Genomic DNA, 15,441 nt, shown 5'->3' with positions numbered 1-15,441 from the left:
CTGAGAACCTTCACCTAGGTCTGCTGCAGGGCAGAACAGGTGGGTGAAGCCCCCTGCCTGGGAGAAGACCTGAGATGTGAGAGGGGGTCAAGGGAAAGGGGTTGACTTTCATCTTGGGAGCTGCCCACCTGTTACTCACTTAATCCTCAAGTGACACAGCCAGGTAAGTGTCCTCCTGTCTGCTTTATAGAGGAGGCAAAAGGCTCCTGCCCTGGGTCACACAACCAAGGAGCGAGGCCCCAGTGTAATTCCCATTCCCTGCCTTTCCTTTCATATCCACCCAGCCTCCCAAGTTGGGACTTTCCCAGAGGCTTTGGCTGCTCAAGCAGCTGAGAGCCGCCCTCCAAGAGTGTGAGGATCATACCAGCAGTGACCCTGAGTCAGACTGCTGGGGCTCTGAGCCCACCTGGAGGGAGGAAGCGCTGGGGCAGCAGAGCACTGTCTGAGTGGGCAGCAGGGGCCCAGCCAGCCACAGAGTGTCACAGCGTCAGGCAAGGTGTGCCCACCTGGTTGGAGCTAGCTGCTGCAGGTAAGGGCCAGGTTACCCGGGGTATCCCCAGGGCTGCAGGGTGCGTCCCAAGGGAACAGGCAAGGCACAGGGTGTTAGTTTCCTGGAGCTGATGTAACAAAGCACCTCAAACCTGCTGGCTTAAAACTGCGGACATTTATTCTCTCCCAGGTCTGGAGGCCGGAAGTCAGAAATCAAGGTGGCATTGGGGCCGTGCTTCCTCCGGAGGCTCTGGGGGACAGTCTGTTCCTTGCCACACCTGGCTTCTGGTGGCTCCTGGCAGTCTTCGGCTTGCAGACGCATCGCTCTCATCTCTGCCTCCATCTCTCCTGGCCTCTTTCCTCTGTGTATCTGTCTCTGTCTTTTCTCTTCTTATATGGACATCAGATCTTTACTGGATTAGGATCCAGCCTAGTCCAGTTTGGGCTCATCCTTAATTTGGTCACATCTGCAAAGACACTATTTTCAACTAAGGTCACAGTCTCTGGTACTATATCTTTTGGGAGGACACAATTCAACCCACTCCACAGAGTTACGTGGCAGATGACAGCTTACAGTCTCTTCTCCTTCTCCAGGTATTCCCTGTCCCCAGGACCCTCTTCTGTCCTCCCAGGACCCTCACGTGCTCTGCTGTCAGTGCTGGCTGAGCCTCTTGAGAGCAGGGCTGGGCGGGTGTCTGCTGAGAGCCACAGGCACGCTGATGTGCTACGCAGTTATATATTCATTTACTTCCACCAAAAACGCATCTTGCAAGGCAGGCACTGCTCTCTTTATTTTCTGTTGCATTCCCAGCTCCAGCACAGTCCTAGGCACGGAAGAGGTGCTGGGTGAATATTTATTAAGTGCAAGGAGGGAGGAAGGAAGATAGCACTGACTCTCAGTTACCGGAATCTGTGATTTCAGGCCTCTTTTCAGCCCCGTGAGGGTGCAAAGCAGATGATCTGATTTCTGGGCTCATTTAGGACCCTAGTCTTGGGACGTGCCACACCCCCTGTGGATTTCTACTGGATGAGAAATAGTGGCACTTGTCTCCCTGGTGGCATCATGAGAGCGTGATTGCAGGACCCCTCTGAAGGAATGCTGGATAACATTTTTATCATAAAATATCATTGGGTACAAACTGCTGATCTAAAGCAACCAGCCTGGCCAACATGGTAAAACCCTGTCTCTACTAAAAATACAAAAATTAGCCTGGCGTACTGGCATCTGCCTGTAATTCCAGCTACCTGGGAGGCTGAGGCAGGAGAATAACTTGAACCCGGGGGCAGAGGTTGCAGTGAGCTGAAATCACACCATTGCACTCCAGCCTGGGTGACAGAACAAGACTGTCTCAAAAAAAAAAGAAAGAAAGAAAGAAAGAAAAGAAAAAAATATATCATTGGGTAATTCCTGATTCTGCCTTCTAGCAATCTGAAACCACGGCCCTTGAAAATCAGGTTGGGAGAATGTTGATTAGCAAGAGGCTTGCTTTGGCTGTATGTGTGTGTGTTCATTTTATCATAGCTGTTGTGTTGCTTTAACTTTCGGTTGGGGTGGCGGAGAGGGGCTCTCCTGCCCCTGAAGGGGACCCAGCTCTGCTTCCTAATACCATCCTTTGGGGATTTGGGGTTTATCACGAGTTTTGGGAAGACGTGAAAGTTCAGATGATGACATGGTGGATCAGGATTTGCTCCTTGGTAGGTTAATCCCATAGCTGTGCTTATAAACCGCACACCCTGTTCCTTCGGTAAATACTGGTGGACAGGTCAACAGTCAGGATTTGATGGTATCTGCTTGGTGCCTGTGCTTGGCTCAGGTGTGAGCTCAGTAGAAGGGCTGGGGAATGAGACAAGACCCTGCCCCACAGGATGACAAAGCAGATCAGGTGAAGGGGTTAGGGGCAGAGGAGGGGCAGAGAAAGGAGCCCGGTGGAGTTTGTGGGTCTCTGGGGGAGGAAAGGGGGCTGGAGTCAGACCGCAGCATGTGACAAGGCTGCCAGGCTCTGTGCACCTCTCAGAGGAAAGCTGATGGCCCACAAAGAGCATCTTGGGGTCAAAAAGGGCTGCCTGGAGAGGAAGAATTATTTCCTCCTGAGAGATCTGCTGGGGAATGCGACGCACCAGCCAGCCACCAGCTTTGAGGTTGAATGCAGCCTAGAACTTAAAAATTAAAGTGCTAGAACCCATTGATAAGGAAACTGCAAAGCCAGACATGGCCCTCTGTGTCTTGGTGGAAATTGCATGAGCCTCAGTGGCCCGTGGCTATGGCTTCCAGGCCTCCGCACATCTATGAAGTCGTGGAGTCCAGAGAGCCTTGCACACTGTATGGCTTCCCAAGGCTGCCAGTGCATCTTCAAAGGACTGGGCTGTAGAGACTCAGGAGGACCAGGAGCCACACACAGGTCTTCAGCACCTTGCTCTGGACAACTGTGGTGACTGCCAAGGATCCCTCCCAGAAGCACCCCCGCATGGCTGCCCGCTGCCTCAGGATCAGGTTCAGCCTCCTGTCCACAGCACTTGAGGCCCCTGGTGCTCTGCTCCTTCAGGCCCAGTCCCCTGCACGCACTTCAGTCACACTGAGCTGCAGGTCCCTGAATGTGCAGGCTCTTCTGCCTTGTAAGCCTTCCCTGCATCTAGAAGCTTCTAGGGCTCGCCCCCTAGGTGGCTTGGAAAGCCTTGCTACTTTCTCTTTATTTGTTGAGAATGTTGCTTCCTCCTGGAAGACTTCCCTGATCCCACATCACCTCAGTGCCCCCATGGTGACATGAGCCGCCTCTGGTGGCCCTGATGTTCACTGTGCCCAGATGCCCATGCCCTCAGCTTTGTGTCCCTCATCATCACCAACTGGTTCACTTCAGCTCCATTCACAGCTCCTGGTCACCAGCTGTGACATGCTTGATGAGTGAGTGACCTGGTGCATCAATGAAGCTATTTGCTCCACTGCCCATGGGAAAAGGAAGCTTCTGGCTGAAGGGACAGCTGCACAGTGGCAGTGCTGGGAAGTGAGGCATAGAAATGGGGAAATGGGAGGGAGGGTCTAGTCCCAGAGATGTGTGCCACAGATCGAAAATCATCACGAAAGCTGACATTCATCAGCCTTTGGAGTGTTTATTGCCTGCCCAGTGTGGTAATGTTTTGCGTTCCCACAACAAGCTTATGAGGCGGTACAGTTATTGATTCTCATTTTGCAGAGGAGAACACTGAGGCAGAGAGGTAAAGTCACTTGCCCAAGGAAGTGGAAGCAGCAGCGTTTGAAAGGAGACATAGGCTTGGCCCCACCAGCAGCTGCCCCTTGGTTTATGTCTGTTGTGCTCTGGGAGCCACAGTGGGCACTGTGGTGAGGGCAGTCATTATAAGAATGTTTTCTTTGCTTCATGTTCACAAAGCACATTCCTAGACAGGAACTCATGGACTCTGCAAGACAGCTGTGGCAGTGCTCTGTCCCGAAACCTGTAGCTGGGAGGAGTCCCATAACTTGCCTGGGGTCATATGCTTTAGAGAAAGTCACTTGGAACCCTGATCCCCAGAGGAACAGACCACTGCAAAGACAAACCCTGACCTTGGGGAGGAGTTTGGGGACAGGGTTTCTGCTCAGGATAAAAGGAGATAAGAGCCATTCATAGTTGGCAAGACAAACGTGGCTTATCTACAGATGGGTATGAATGCTTCCCCGTGAGCGTGCACTGAGCACCTGCCACGTCCCAGATGCAGTGAGCCAGGCATGCACCTTGCTCTCCAAAAGCTTACAGGGGAGACAGGTGCAGAACATGACACGACGATGATGCTACGGCAGAGGATGGCCCAGGGCTGTGCCTGCCCTGGAGGGTCCTAGAGATGCTTGTGCAGACAGATGAAAACCCAGGCTCTTAAAAACTCCTTGTCCACTGTCATCCCACAGCTGAGACCACGATCAATGTCAGGGGCTTTCGGAGTTCCTGGATGGGCCCTGGCAGTGTGCATAGAGTGACCCCTGGTGGCAGCTGCGTGAATCTCTTTGTTGTTGGGCGAATTCCGGGCAGCTTTGCTCACCGCTTGCTTCTGTGCAAAACGGCATATTGCACATTTGTTTTTCACTGCAGCAGAAAGCAGGAGCTTAAAAAAAAACAGTGTTAATAATGTCAAATAGTAAAACAGGCAACAGGGATGAACACTCAAATAATATAAAAGAAAGTACAAAATGGCCAGTGGCCTTATTAAAAAGACATGGTCAGCTCCCTAATTTACAAAATAAACACCAATGAGAAAAACCTCAGAATTCCATTTTCTCCTGTCCGTCTGTCAGAGGTCAAAAGGGCCCGCGGCAGGGCAGTGTTTGAGCTACCAGGACTGTAAACGAACACTTCTCTTTGGAAGGGCTGTCAACCAAGAAGTATTAAATGCCTTTCGAAAGGTTTATGCCGAGTCTCAGCCATTTGACTTTGACAAATGTATCCAAAACGTGATCAGAGGGTGCAGAAGAGTTATGTACAGTCACGTTTATCTCAGCTCTGCTGATAGTTGGTAAAAATTGCAAACACTCGACTGCCCAGTAAGAGGGAATTGATTTGATCCGGAACTTTCTCTCTCCCTTTTTTCCTCTCCCTTACAGCAGGGAATTTTAGGTAGCTATAAAATCCACACTGCAGAAGATCTTGCAGAGAAATGAACTTTCTATATCATTAAATGCAAAACTCACAAAGTGTAAATTTACATTTTGTATAAATAGAACTTTCACGATGTCGGCTATGCATAGGAAAAAGCCCAGAAGGGCCTCTAACACGTTACTGTTTATGTCTGGATATCCTGGTATTCTTCATTTTCTTCTTTTTGCTTATAATTGCACATTAAAGCCAAGTCCAGACTAAGTTACAGGCAAATGTTTTCTTGAAGATTGAAACATAGGATGGACTGATAGAGCAAGGCAGGGAGAGAGAACGTTCTAGATCAGGTTTAGAAACCTGAGCTCTGCTCCTGTTCTCCCGTCAACTTGCCGTGTGACCTTGGACAAGTGACTCACCCTCTCTGAGTACTGCTTTCATCAGTTGTGTGACATGAAGGGGGTAAGCTAGACAATGGGCGACATTTTGAGGCAGGGATCTGGGTGTGTTTATCCGTGGCTGTGTCCCAGCTCCACGTCAGGGCCTGCCACATAGTAGGTGCTCAGCAAGTGCTTGTTGAATTGCATTGAAGTCAGCGTGGTCACGATAACAAAATCTGAGGGCCTGGGCAGCAGCATCCTGAGGTGTGGGGAGAAAGAGTTTCATCCAGGAGCACAGACATGGGGGGCGGTGGCAGGGTGGGAGTGGGGACAGTGAGGTGGAAGTGGGGGTAGCGGGGTGGAAGTGGGGGCAGTGAGGTGGAAGTGGGGGTAGTGGGGCAGAAGTGGGGGCAGCGGGGTAGAAGTGGGCATAGTTGGGTGGAAGTGGGGGCAGCGGGGTGGAAGTGGGGGTGGCGGGGTGGAAGTGGGGGTAGCGGGGTGGAAGTAGGGGTAAGGGGGTGGAAGTGGGGGCAGTGAGGTGGAAGTGGGGGCAGCAGGGTAGAAGTGGGCATAGTTGGGTGGAAGTGGGGGCAGCGGGGTGGAAGTGGGGGCAGCAGGGTGGAAGTAGGGGTAAGGGGGTGGAAGTGGGGGCAGTGAGGTGGAAGTGGGGGTAGCGGGGTGGAAGTGGGGGTGGTGGGGTGGAAGTGGGGGCAGTGAGGTGGAAGTGGGGGTAGCGGGGTGGAAGTGGGGGTAGCGGGGTGGAAGTGGGGGTGGCAGGGTGGAAGTGGGCATCGTTGGGTGGAAGTGGGGGCAGCGGGGTGGAAGTGGGCATCGTTGGGTGGAAGTGGGGGCAGCAGGGTGGAAGTGGGGGCAGCAGGGTAGAAGTGGGGGTAGCGGGGTGGAAGTGGGGGTGGCGGGGTGGAAGTGGGGGTGGCGGGGTGGAAGTGGGGGCAGTGAGGTGGAAGTGGGGGTAGCGGGGTGGAAGTGGGGGTAGCGGGATGGAAGTGGGGGCAGTGAGGCTGGCAGGAGTTCATCTTTCAGTGTAACAGGAAGCGTGAGAAGCAGGGAGCAACTGGATCCAGTTCCCATTTTACTGCCATCACTGGAAACTCAGCGGTACATGGAAGGGAGGGGCTGGGAGCAAGGAGCAGGGAAAGCCTTACCTGCAGCAGGCAGGTGATCAAGGTCCCTCCCTAGGAGGATGCACCAGCCAGGCCGCAGGAACAGCAAATGGGGCATACAGAAGCCGGGGTGAGCACGGATGCACTGGGGCAGACAGGCAGGCCGCTGTGGGCGAAGCTGGCGTAAAGCCACAGGGGTGGGAACAAGGGCTTTACAAGGGGTGACAGCCTATGGACAGCCACCAGCACCTAATTGCAGCATTCATGCTGACCCATAGCCAGAGGAGAGCCAAGGAAGCCTCGCAGATCAGCGGGTCTCCCTGGTAGCTTCAAGAAGAATGCAAAGTGGGCAGAGAACCAGCCAGAAGGCAGTTGCTGGGTCTGCTGAGGGCAGGTGAGGACCTGGGGAGCAGGTGAGACGGGGACAAGGCACTTACCCGTTCACTTCTGTTTCCTCCTGGTCTAGAGCCGCACCTGGCACACAGCAGGAGCCTAATAAATGCTTGCTGAATGAATGCACTGGTAAATCTAAAACATCTGCTTTTCTTCAGGTTCTATCTATCCACTCAAGGATGAAACATTTATTAAGCACCTACTGTATACAGGCTAGGGTGAGGGTGCAGCCAAAACGAAGCCAAGTTCCCTTCCTAGAGGAGCCCACAGCACAGTGGAGTAGGGAGCCAGTAGTACTGGGCTGGAGCACCATAGTGGAAGTAGCAGCAGCCGTGGGAACACAGAGGAGACCTGTGCCCAGCCCCTCGTGGGCGATGCGTGACAGCTGAGGTTTTTTTTTTTTTTACCAGTCCCACACCTCTGCCACATGGCAGTGGTGAAGGAGTGGCCTCTCAATAATCCTGATCTGCAGCAGGGTGGCAGCTGGGGAAACTCCACGCTGCAGAGACGTCCAGGGCACAGGGCACTGCCAAGGTACCTGGTAGTTGCATTTGGAGCTTACTGACAGTTGAAGGACAGGACGGTCCAAACCCCCTGGGCAGACACCCTCCCCGCTGGGTGGGTCATGGAAAGAACCCGGCACAAGAGGGCGGAGCTGGGGGCCTGGGGTGCCCTTTAGGGCAGCAGTCCTCAATCTTTTTCGCACCAGAAACTGGTTTCATGAAAGACAATTTTTCCAAGGGCAGGGTGTGGGTGGGGGGATAGTTTCAGGGTGACGCTGTTCTACCTCAGATCATCAGGCGTTAGTTAGATTTTCATAAGGAACACACAACCTGGATCCCTTGCACACGCAGTTCACAGAAGGGTTTGCGCTCCTGTGAGAATCCAACGCCTCTGCTGATCTGGCAGGAGGCGGAGCTTGGGCAGTAGGGCTCGCTCACCCACTGCTCACCTCCTGCCGTGCGGCTCTGCTCCTAACAGGCCACGGACTATACCAGTCTGGTCCATGCCCCTACTTAGGGGACCTGGGTGCTTCTTGGCTGGATGGACACACTCCTTTGAGGACTGAACGCTGCCCTCGTTATCTGTGGACAGGCATCCAAGTGCTAAGAGGGGGCAGTTTGGCCTGGGGAGCCGAAAGCACAAGGTGGGGGCTATGCTGCCAGGCTGTGAGCTCTCTGCCCTCTGAGCCTCGGTTTCCTCACCTATGGAAGGGACTCCACCCCTCTGTATGGGGGCCTCTGGGGATGGGCTTGGAGTGCACACTTCAGCCAGGACACCGGTGGCTCCTGACTTCCTCTGTCTTCTTGCAGGATGCCCTGGGCTGTGTTCAGGGTGACTCACTGCCCCTGCCCAGAGAGGAGGCCCTGGACCCCTGTAGAAGCCAAGGCTGGCAGAGCTCTCTGCGGTCCGACGATGTTCCTGGACAAAGGGGCTCAGCAGGTGTGCGGGTGCGGCAGTGCGTGGAGGATGGGGTCCCAGGCAATACCCACTGAGGGGCTAGCTCGCTTCCTCCTCATCGTGTCCAGATGATGTGGGGGGAGGGGTGGTCCCCCTTCTCTACAGACAAGAGTTGAGGTTCAGAGAGGTACGGTTCCTCACTCAGGGTCATACAGCTGCTGCAGGTGGGATCAGGGTGCAGCTCCCACCAAGAAGCCTTTGGCTTGGGCTCAGCTGGACACAGGCTCATACCCTCGACCCTCAGGAGGATGCCAGCCAGAGGGCCCCACAGGCAAGCAGGTTGGCGGCAGGGACTTGCCTTCACAGAATTCCATGTGATGACCAGGAGCCACCCTGTCCCCCCACTTCCCAGACAGCTCCAGGGTGAGGCAGTGGGACTTGCACCTGGCAGATGTGGAAGCTGCTGGAGCTTAGAAGCCTCTTTTCCCTGATGTGAACTGATCTCTCTCTCTCTCTCTCTCTTTTTTTTTTTTTTTTGAGATGGAGTCTCGCTCTGTTGCCCAGACTGGAGTGCAGTGGTGTGATCTTGGCTCACTGCAGCCTCCGCCTCCCAGGTTCAAGCGGTTCTCCTACCTCAACCTTCCAAGTAGCTGGGATTACAGGCGCCTGGCAGCATGTCCAGCTAATTTTTGTATTTTTAGGAGAGATGGGATTTTGTTATGTTGGCCAGGCTGGTCTGGAACTCCTGACCTTATGTCATCCACCCACCTCAGCCTCCCAAAGTGCTGGGATTACAGGCCTGAGCCACTGCGCCTGGCCTGAGCCAATATCTCTTATAACAGCTTCAGCCGTGGGAGACCCTGCACTCAGGGAGACTCACAGTCATGGTGGCCAACTGGGCATCTGTGTTTTATTTCCAGCCCTTCAAGCCCAAGGGCCGTTGAGGGGTGGCATTATCCCGCATATGTGTGGCACAGTGGTGCTGCAGACTGACGCAGCCCGCGTTCTCCCTTTATCCCATTTCTGGGGAGCTGAACTGCCACGTCAACCCAGGTCAGGTGTGCTCTCATGCCAACTGTGCTGGGCTGGGGTGAGGCTCATTACTGTGCTTGACAGATGAGGACGCTGAGGCTTAGAAAGATGTGCAGGAGTCTGTGGCCACAGAGATGGCTGGGAGCCCTGGGGCCTCCGCCCACCTGCTGATGGTTGTTTCATATCTCTGGGCCTCAGCTTCCTCCCTGATCAAGGTGCTGGTGGTCATCAGACTGCCCTTGGGAGGCACGGGAGGCTCAAAGTTGGGGGTGGGGTGGGGGTGCCATCTCACCCTAGCCCAGGGGGTGTGGTCCCTAGAGACAATCATGGCAGAGCCCCCGGATGTGTCTTTGTAACCTCCAGGGTCTTGTTGTTTTCAGGCCAGTCCCCAGAGGAGTCCTGTGCCTGGAGCAGCTTTGGGCCTGGACAGGCCTCTTCTGTTTTGGCTCCAGGCCCGGAGACCACAAGTGAGCTCCCAGGAGACCTGGCAGGATTCGATCGTGATCAGGTGAGGCCGGAGGCTTTCTGTGTGCATGTGCCGTGCCCCTGGGTCCCCTCAGCCCTGGCTTGCACAGGCTATGTGGTCATCCGCAGGAGGTGGGAGGGCTAAGGAAGCACCAGGTGTGGAAGAACATTCTGGAAGTAGTTGAGAGGGAGATTTGAGGAGAGGAAATGAAACATCCTGAGACCTGGATGGGGAGTGGGGAGGAACTGGGTGCCAGACCTGGGCTACCATGGAGCAGGCTGCATCCCGTTGGCACCTCCTGACGCCCACGAGTCTTGGAGGAGGCAAGACTCCAAGGGCCACTGTGACTCCCCAAGGCTCCCAGCCCGGAGGTGCACCCCGAGCTCCAGGCTCCATGGCCCACCCTGCCCCACAGCAGCCCTGAGGGTCAGGAGCCTGCGTCCCTGCTCACCTCCCAGGCCTCGCTCTGAGGCCGAGGGACTCGTAGCCTTTCTCCACTTCCATTTTCTCGTCCCTGAGGAACGGAGCTTTAATGGGACCAGAGCTGAAGCCTGCGAGCCCGGCTGTGGCTCTGTGGTTCTGAACAGAGAGAGCCCTCCATGACCTCTTCATTCATTCATGTCCTGCTCCTGATGCATCTCTTATTTATGGTGTTGGATGCTGCATTCCTCTACTTCTCCCTCCTCGCTGCCCCCTTCCCTTGAAGCCCAGGACCATGTCTTATAACACTGAGGTGGCCCATTTGACAGGCAGGTGACGGAGGCTCCAGCAGGTTAAGGAACCTGCTCAGGTCACACCCAGGAGTGAAGCTGGGTCTGCACCTCTCTGGGGCAAGTGCTCTTTTCTCTGTGGGCAGCTGGGACAGTGCCTTGGTGTCTGCATGGACGGACATCGCAGACAGAGGCAAAAACAACAGAGGATGGGTGCTGCCCACGGGCAGCTCCAGGGAGCAGGGATGCAGTGGCCCCTCCAGGGAAGGGAAGCTCTCCTGGCCTTCAAGGCCCCTCTCCCTGAAGGGGCCCTTTTGCTGGTATGCCCACTCACGAAGGCTCAGAGCCCCTCTGTCCTTTGAGACACTCCCTCTGTCCTTCTCGTCTGTGTCTTAGACCCGCTGAGCCTCTCGAAGCTGTTCTAGAGGCACCACTGAGAACTGCCTGCAACCTGCCAGGCCTGGGAACAGCCTCTGGAGACTCACAGTGAGCCTGGCTGAGTGCAAATGTCATCCTCAGGCCTCCCCATGCCCAGCCGGGGCCTCTGCTGTGAGCTGGGCACCCCCGCCTCTCTGGATAAACACATCAAATAAATGAAGATAAAAATACATCAAAAATACCAAGTAAACACCTCCTGTGTGCCCGGCACTGTTCTAGGCCCAGGATTTGAACCAAGATGAAGTCCTGCCCTCAGGGAGTAGACAGCTGCACGCGCACCATCCATTAGAGCTTTTGAAAGCGCTTGTCACATTCTGCATCTGCACTGCCTAAGACGGTAGCCAGGAGCCACACGGGGCTGGTGCCACCCCAGAACTGAATGCTAACCTTGATTTGATTACTCTGCATTTTAGGAGCTCCATGTGGCCCATGACTAGCGGATTGGATGGGGCAAGGCTATTGCAGGAGTTAGACGATATGGACAGAAACATGTAACAGGGGGTGAGGGCGTGAAGGGTGCTGTGGGAGGCGACACGGGGTGAATGGCCCAAGAGTGAGGGAGGACTGTCAGGCAGGGCCTTCTCGAGAAAGTCATGTTTGCCTTGAGATGTGAGTGGAGCCAGGGAGTGAGCCATGGGGTTATCTGTGGGAAGGGACATTCTGGGCAGAGCAAAGAGCACGTACGAAGGCCCTGGGGTGGTACCAGCTGTGTCCTGTGTGGGAAAGAGCTTGTGCCCTGTGCAGCTGGTGAGGAAGCACAGAGAACCGCAGGAGGTGAGTGGAGCTGGGGTGCTGAGTGGTGGCAGGGGCTGTTTCACCCTCATCTTCTCTCTCCATTCGTAGCTTACTCTGGCAGAGCCCAGCTTGGATGGACAGATTCTTCTCCTGGTCTGTGGCTGCCCCCCAAGGGAGTGCTTGGACAAGTCACTCCTCCCCATGGACCCGGCCCAGATTTCAGAGAATCTGGCAGCCAACCCGGCCCCAGAGGCCTTCCTCCTGGTGCAGACGTCTACACGCCCTCTCTGGGGGCTGGCTGGGGACTCAGCTTCTTGGCCACTCCAGGAGTTTCCGCTCGATGGACTACAAACCCAAGATGAGTTGGTCACCGCGTCCCCACCCCCTCCCAAAGCCACAGGACACCCTGGCTGGGATTGTCACCAGGCAAGAGACCATGGTGCCTCCCTCTTCCATGACGCCCCCCACATTTCAAATCGTCGATTTCCCAAAAGAGACCCTAAGGATCTGAAAGACACTTGGAACAACAGAGGAGGAAGCCTGGGGAGAAGAACCGAAGATGGGGAGGCAAGGGGGACTTTGGGCAGGAAGGGGAAAAACCTCAGTGACAAGCACCAGCCAAGTCAGGAAAGCCATCAGAACCTGAGCCTGGAGAACCGGGCTGGAGCCACAGAGGTCGTGCAGGACCAGAACGGGGCTTCCAAAAACAAGGCCACCACCTACTGCCCGGAGCCCTGGCAGGAGTTTCTGATGCCTCTTCTACAGCGGGAGGCCTCAGTGTCAAAGGAGGGGCCTGAATCCCTGAGCAGGAGGGGAAGAGTGGAAGGATATGCCTGGGGTCTCAGAGGAGGACTGTCATCAGAGAAGGAAGGCGCGGCGCCCCCAGCCACCTTCTCCAGCGCTCACGAGACCAAAGAGCCGAGGCCAACAGACAGTCAGCTCCTGGCAGGGAGAGGCAGAGGTTTCGGGAGGACAGCTAGGGGCAAGGAGGAAAGCCAGGTGTGGCTTGGAAATGCTCAGATTCTACAAGGAGAAAGCCCGGAAGACAAAGGGCTAGAGGAGGAGGACGAGGTACCGCATCAAGAAGCGTCCAATCCGGGGTGCAGGGGTGCGCCAGAGGAGCCTGACTCCCAGAGACATGAGAGCAAGGAAATGCTTTTCTTTGTGGGGGAGACAGGTTTGCCGCTATTTCCCAGATTTGCCTTATCAGCTGACGGGGCTGAACCCGCCGGTCATGGTCAACCACAAGCTGTGAGCGAAGGACACGACAGGTGTGCACTCACAATCGATGAGCTGGCACAGGAGGTGGAGGCTTGTTTCCAGCAGCTGTTCACACTGCAGCTGGGCGGTAGGGGCTGGCCGCGCTCAGCCTCTGTGTGCAGGGGAGAGAACTGGAGCTTCGCTCAGGAATGGCACATTGGTGGGGAGAGAGCTTGTTCTCAGCGGGTTTGGGGAAACCAGGGTGTTTGTTCTGATGAAGAAGCAAAGTCTAAAGAGAGTGGTGAAGGTGATAAGCCAGAAAACACCATGGCCCTGGGCACCAGCAAAGTTCCTGATGACCTAGGGACACCGCCTGATGGGGTTGAAGCCAGCTCCCCTCCAGGGGAGCCCGCTGAGCCCTCACGTGCCCTCGAGAGAGTGAAGAGCAGGTTTCATCAGCTCATTTCTAGACTGAAGAAAGAGAGAAGCCAGATTTTACATGACAATGCCAAACTTCACAGAGACCAAGAGAGGTGCCATAAAAGAGTGTGCACCCTTGAAAGAGAGAGAGAGGTGACAAAAATATCCAGGCTGGAGCAGGAGAACCAGGTGCTGGGAGGGGACATCTCTCAGTTAAGGAAAGAACTGGACCAATATTTACAAGTCATCTCTGACCTCGAAGACTGCAATGGGAAGAGTTACAGCAAAATTTTGGAGCTTGAAGAGGAAAATGAAAAACTGAAAGGGAATCTGGGCCAACTCCAGAAGGCCATGTCGGAGAGCATTCGGAAATCCAAAGGCACGGTGGAGCAAGTCGCCCTGGAGAACTGGGAGCTCCGGGTGCTGATCTCAGAGCTTGGCGTCAGTTACAAAGAGCTGATCAAGGATGTGGTGCTGGGCATAGAAGACATGATCTGGGCCTTCAGGAGGGAGAACGAGCACCTTCTACGCAGGGTCCACATCCTGGAGAGGGACGTCACCTTGCAGAGGAGCATGGATCAGGAGCGTTCGATGAGGGGAAGGCAGCACCTTCAGGGAAAAGCCAGGATGCATGCTGTGGACAAAGAGGTGCAGGTGACTCCATGCACAGGGCAGCTGCTTCCCAGAGCCTGTGGGCCACCCTTGGAGGAGGAAACGAACCTGGCTGTAGGGCAGACAGGACCTTCCACAGGCGCTGGGAATTCCGGACGCAGTGCTGGTTCTCCTCCTCCATCACTGGTCTGGAACAACACTGACATAGCCAACACCCTTCGAGGAAGTGTTGGCGGAGCCGGAGTGAAAGAAGCACGTTTGGAGAAAGAGAAGAGGCCCTGGTGTTCTGTGGCTCAAGGGCAAGCTCTGAGGTCCCTGAGCAACGGCCCTGAGGTAGGTCGGGTCTGCATAGCTGCTCGCTCATCACATTGTGTTCCAGGGTCCACCCCATTCACTTATGCAATCCACCAGGGTCCTGAAAGGGAGGCACAGTCATCCTCCCCACTTACCAGAGGAGAGGAGGCTGGTACAGAGAAAACAGAGAAACACAGTCACTGTAGTTACACAGCCAGTGAGGGGAGGAGCGGGGACTCGCACCTGGGGGCTCTGGCCCCAGGGTCTCCGTTCCCACCTGCCATGGGAGATTGAAGCCTGCCCCTCTGGTTAGGCTCCAGCAGGGCCCTAAGGGGGTGTTCACAGTTTAAGATCAGACTGTGCATTTTCCAACCCTGCGGTTTTTCAAGCAGCCCAAGTTCTGATTCTGTACATTGAGTCTTGAAAGTTGCAATGGAAAGAACAATGGACCGTGGTAAAACGGGGTTCCAACCTGGCTCTGTGCTTGCTGAGACTTTTAGATCACATGCCGACCTCTCTGAGTCACTCTCCTCATCTGTGGACAGTTCTTGACTTTTGGGAGTTCTGGGATAAAATATCACAGTGTTCCTATGGCCACCTTCACCATGTGTAGGATATTTAGTGTTGAGTTCCTGGCATTCATTCATTCTGTTTTCTATCTCTGTTTCTCTGTCCCATCTGGCTCCACCCTCTCTCCCTCCTTTCCTCTCTCTGCTTTCCTTCCCTATCTCACCATCTTTCTGTTTCTTGCTCTCCCCCTCCTGTCTCCTTTTCCCTCTTTCTTTCTTTGTCTCTCTCTTCCTTCTTTCTTTCTCTCTTTCTGTCTTTCCTCCCTGACCTCAACAATTTTATCAATCATTTCAAAGAATCAGCTTTTAGTTTTACTGATTCTATTTATTGATGTATTGTATTTTATTTCATTGGTTTCTTCTTATATCTGCATTATATTTTTTCTTCCTCTTGCTTTTGATTTCATTTGCTGTTCTTTTTCTTGCTTCTTGTGTTGAAAACTTAGGTCACTGATTTTCAGCTGCTCTTCTCAATCTATGCAATTAAGGCTATAAATTTCTCTCTAGGCATCCCACACATTTTGAGATGAAGTCTGTTCACTTCAAAATAGTTTCTAAGGATTAGAGATAAAGAATATGTATTGCCTATCTACTATGTGCCAGGAAA

General features: G+C 54.3%; 1 protein-coding gene across 6 annotated transcripts in view; it reads left to right on the top strand.

Moving 5' to 3' along the window:
* C3H4orf50 (chromosome 3 C4orf50 homolog) overlaps positions 1-15,441 on the top strand; it is a 126,430-nt gene that overhangs the window by 20,474 nt on the left and 90,515 nt on the right. For all 6 annotated transcript variants that reach the window (XR_013533206.1, XM_078367536.1, XM_054253493.2 and 3 more), the window contains 3 exons: positions 8,271-8,400; positions 9,771-9,898; positions 11,848-14,304. Coding sequence is in view for 5 of the 6 variants with exons in the window: in XM_078367536.1 (XP_078223662.1) it covers positions 8,271-8,400; positions 9,771-9,898; positions 11,848-14,304 (2,715 nt within the window). In the remaining variant the exon portion in view is untranslated. The remainder of the gene's footprint in view (positions 1-8,270; positions 8,401-9,770; positions 9,899-11,847; positions 14,305-15,441) is intronic.

The sequence above is a fragment of the Callithrix jacchus genome, chromosome 3 (assembly GCF_049354715.1).
Source record: "Callithrix jacchus isolate 240 chromosome 3, calJac240_pri, whole genome shotgun sequence".
In the NCBI taxonomy this organism is placed as follows: Eukaryota; Metazoa; Chordata; class Mammalia; order Primates; family Cebidae; genus Callithrix; species Callithrix jacchus.
This window is presented reverse-complemented; position numbering and strand designations above follow the sequence as displayed.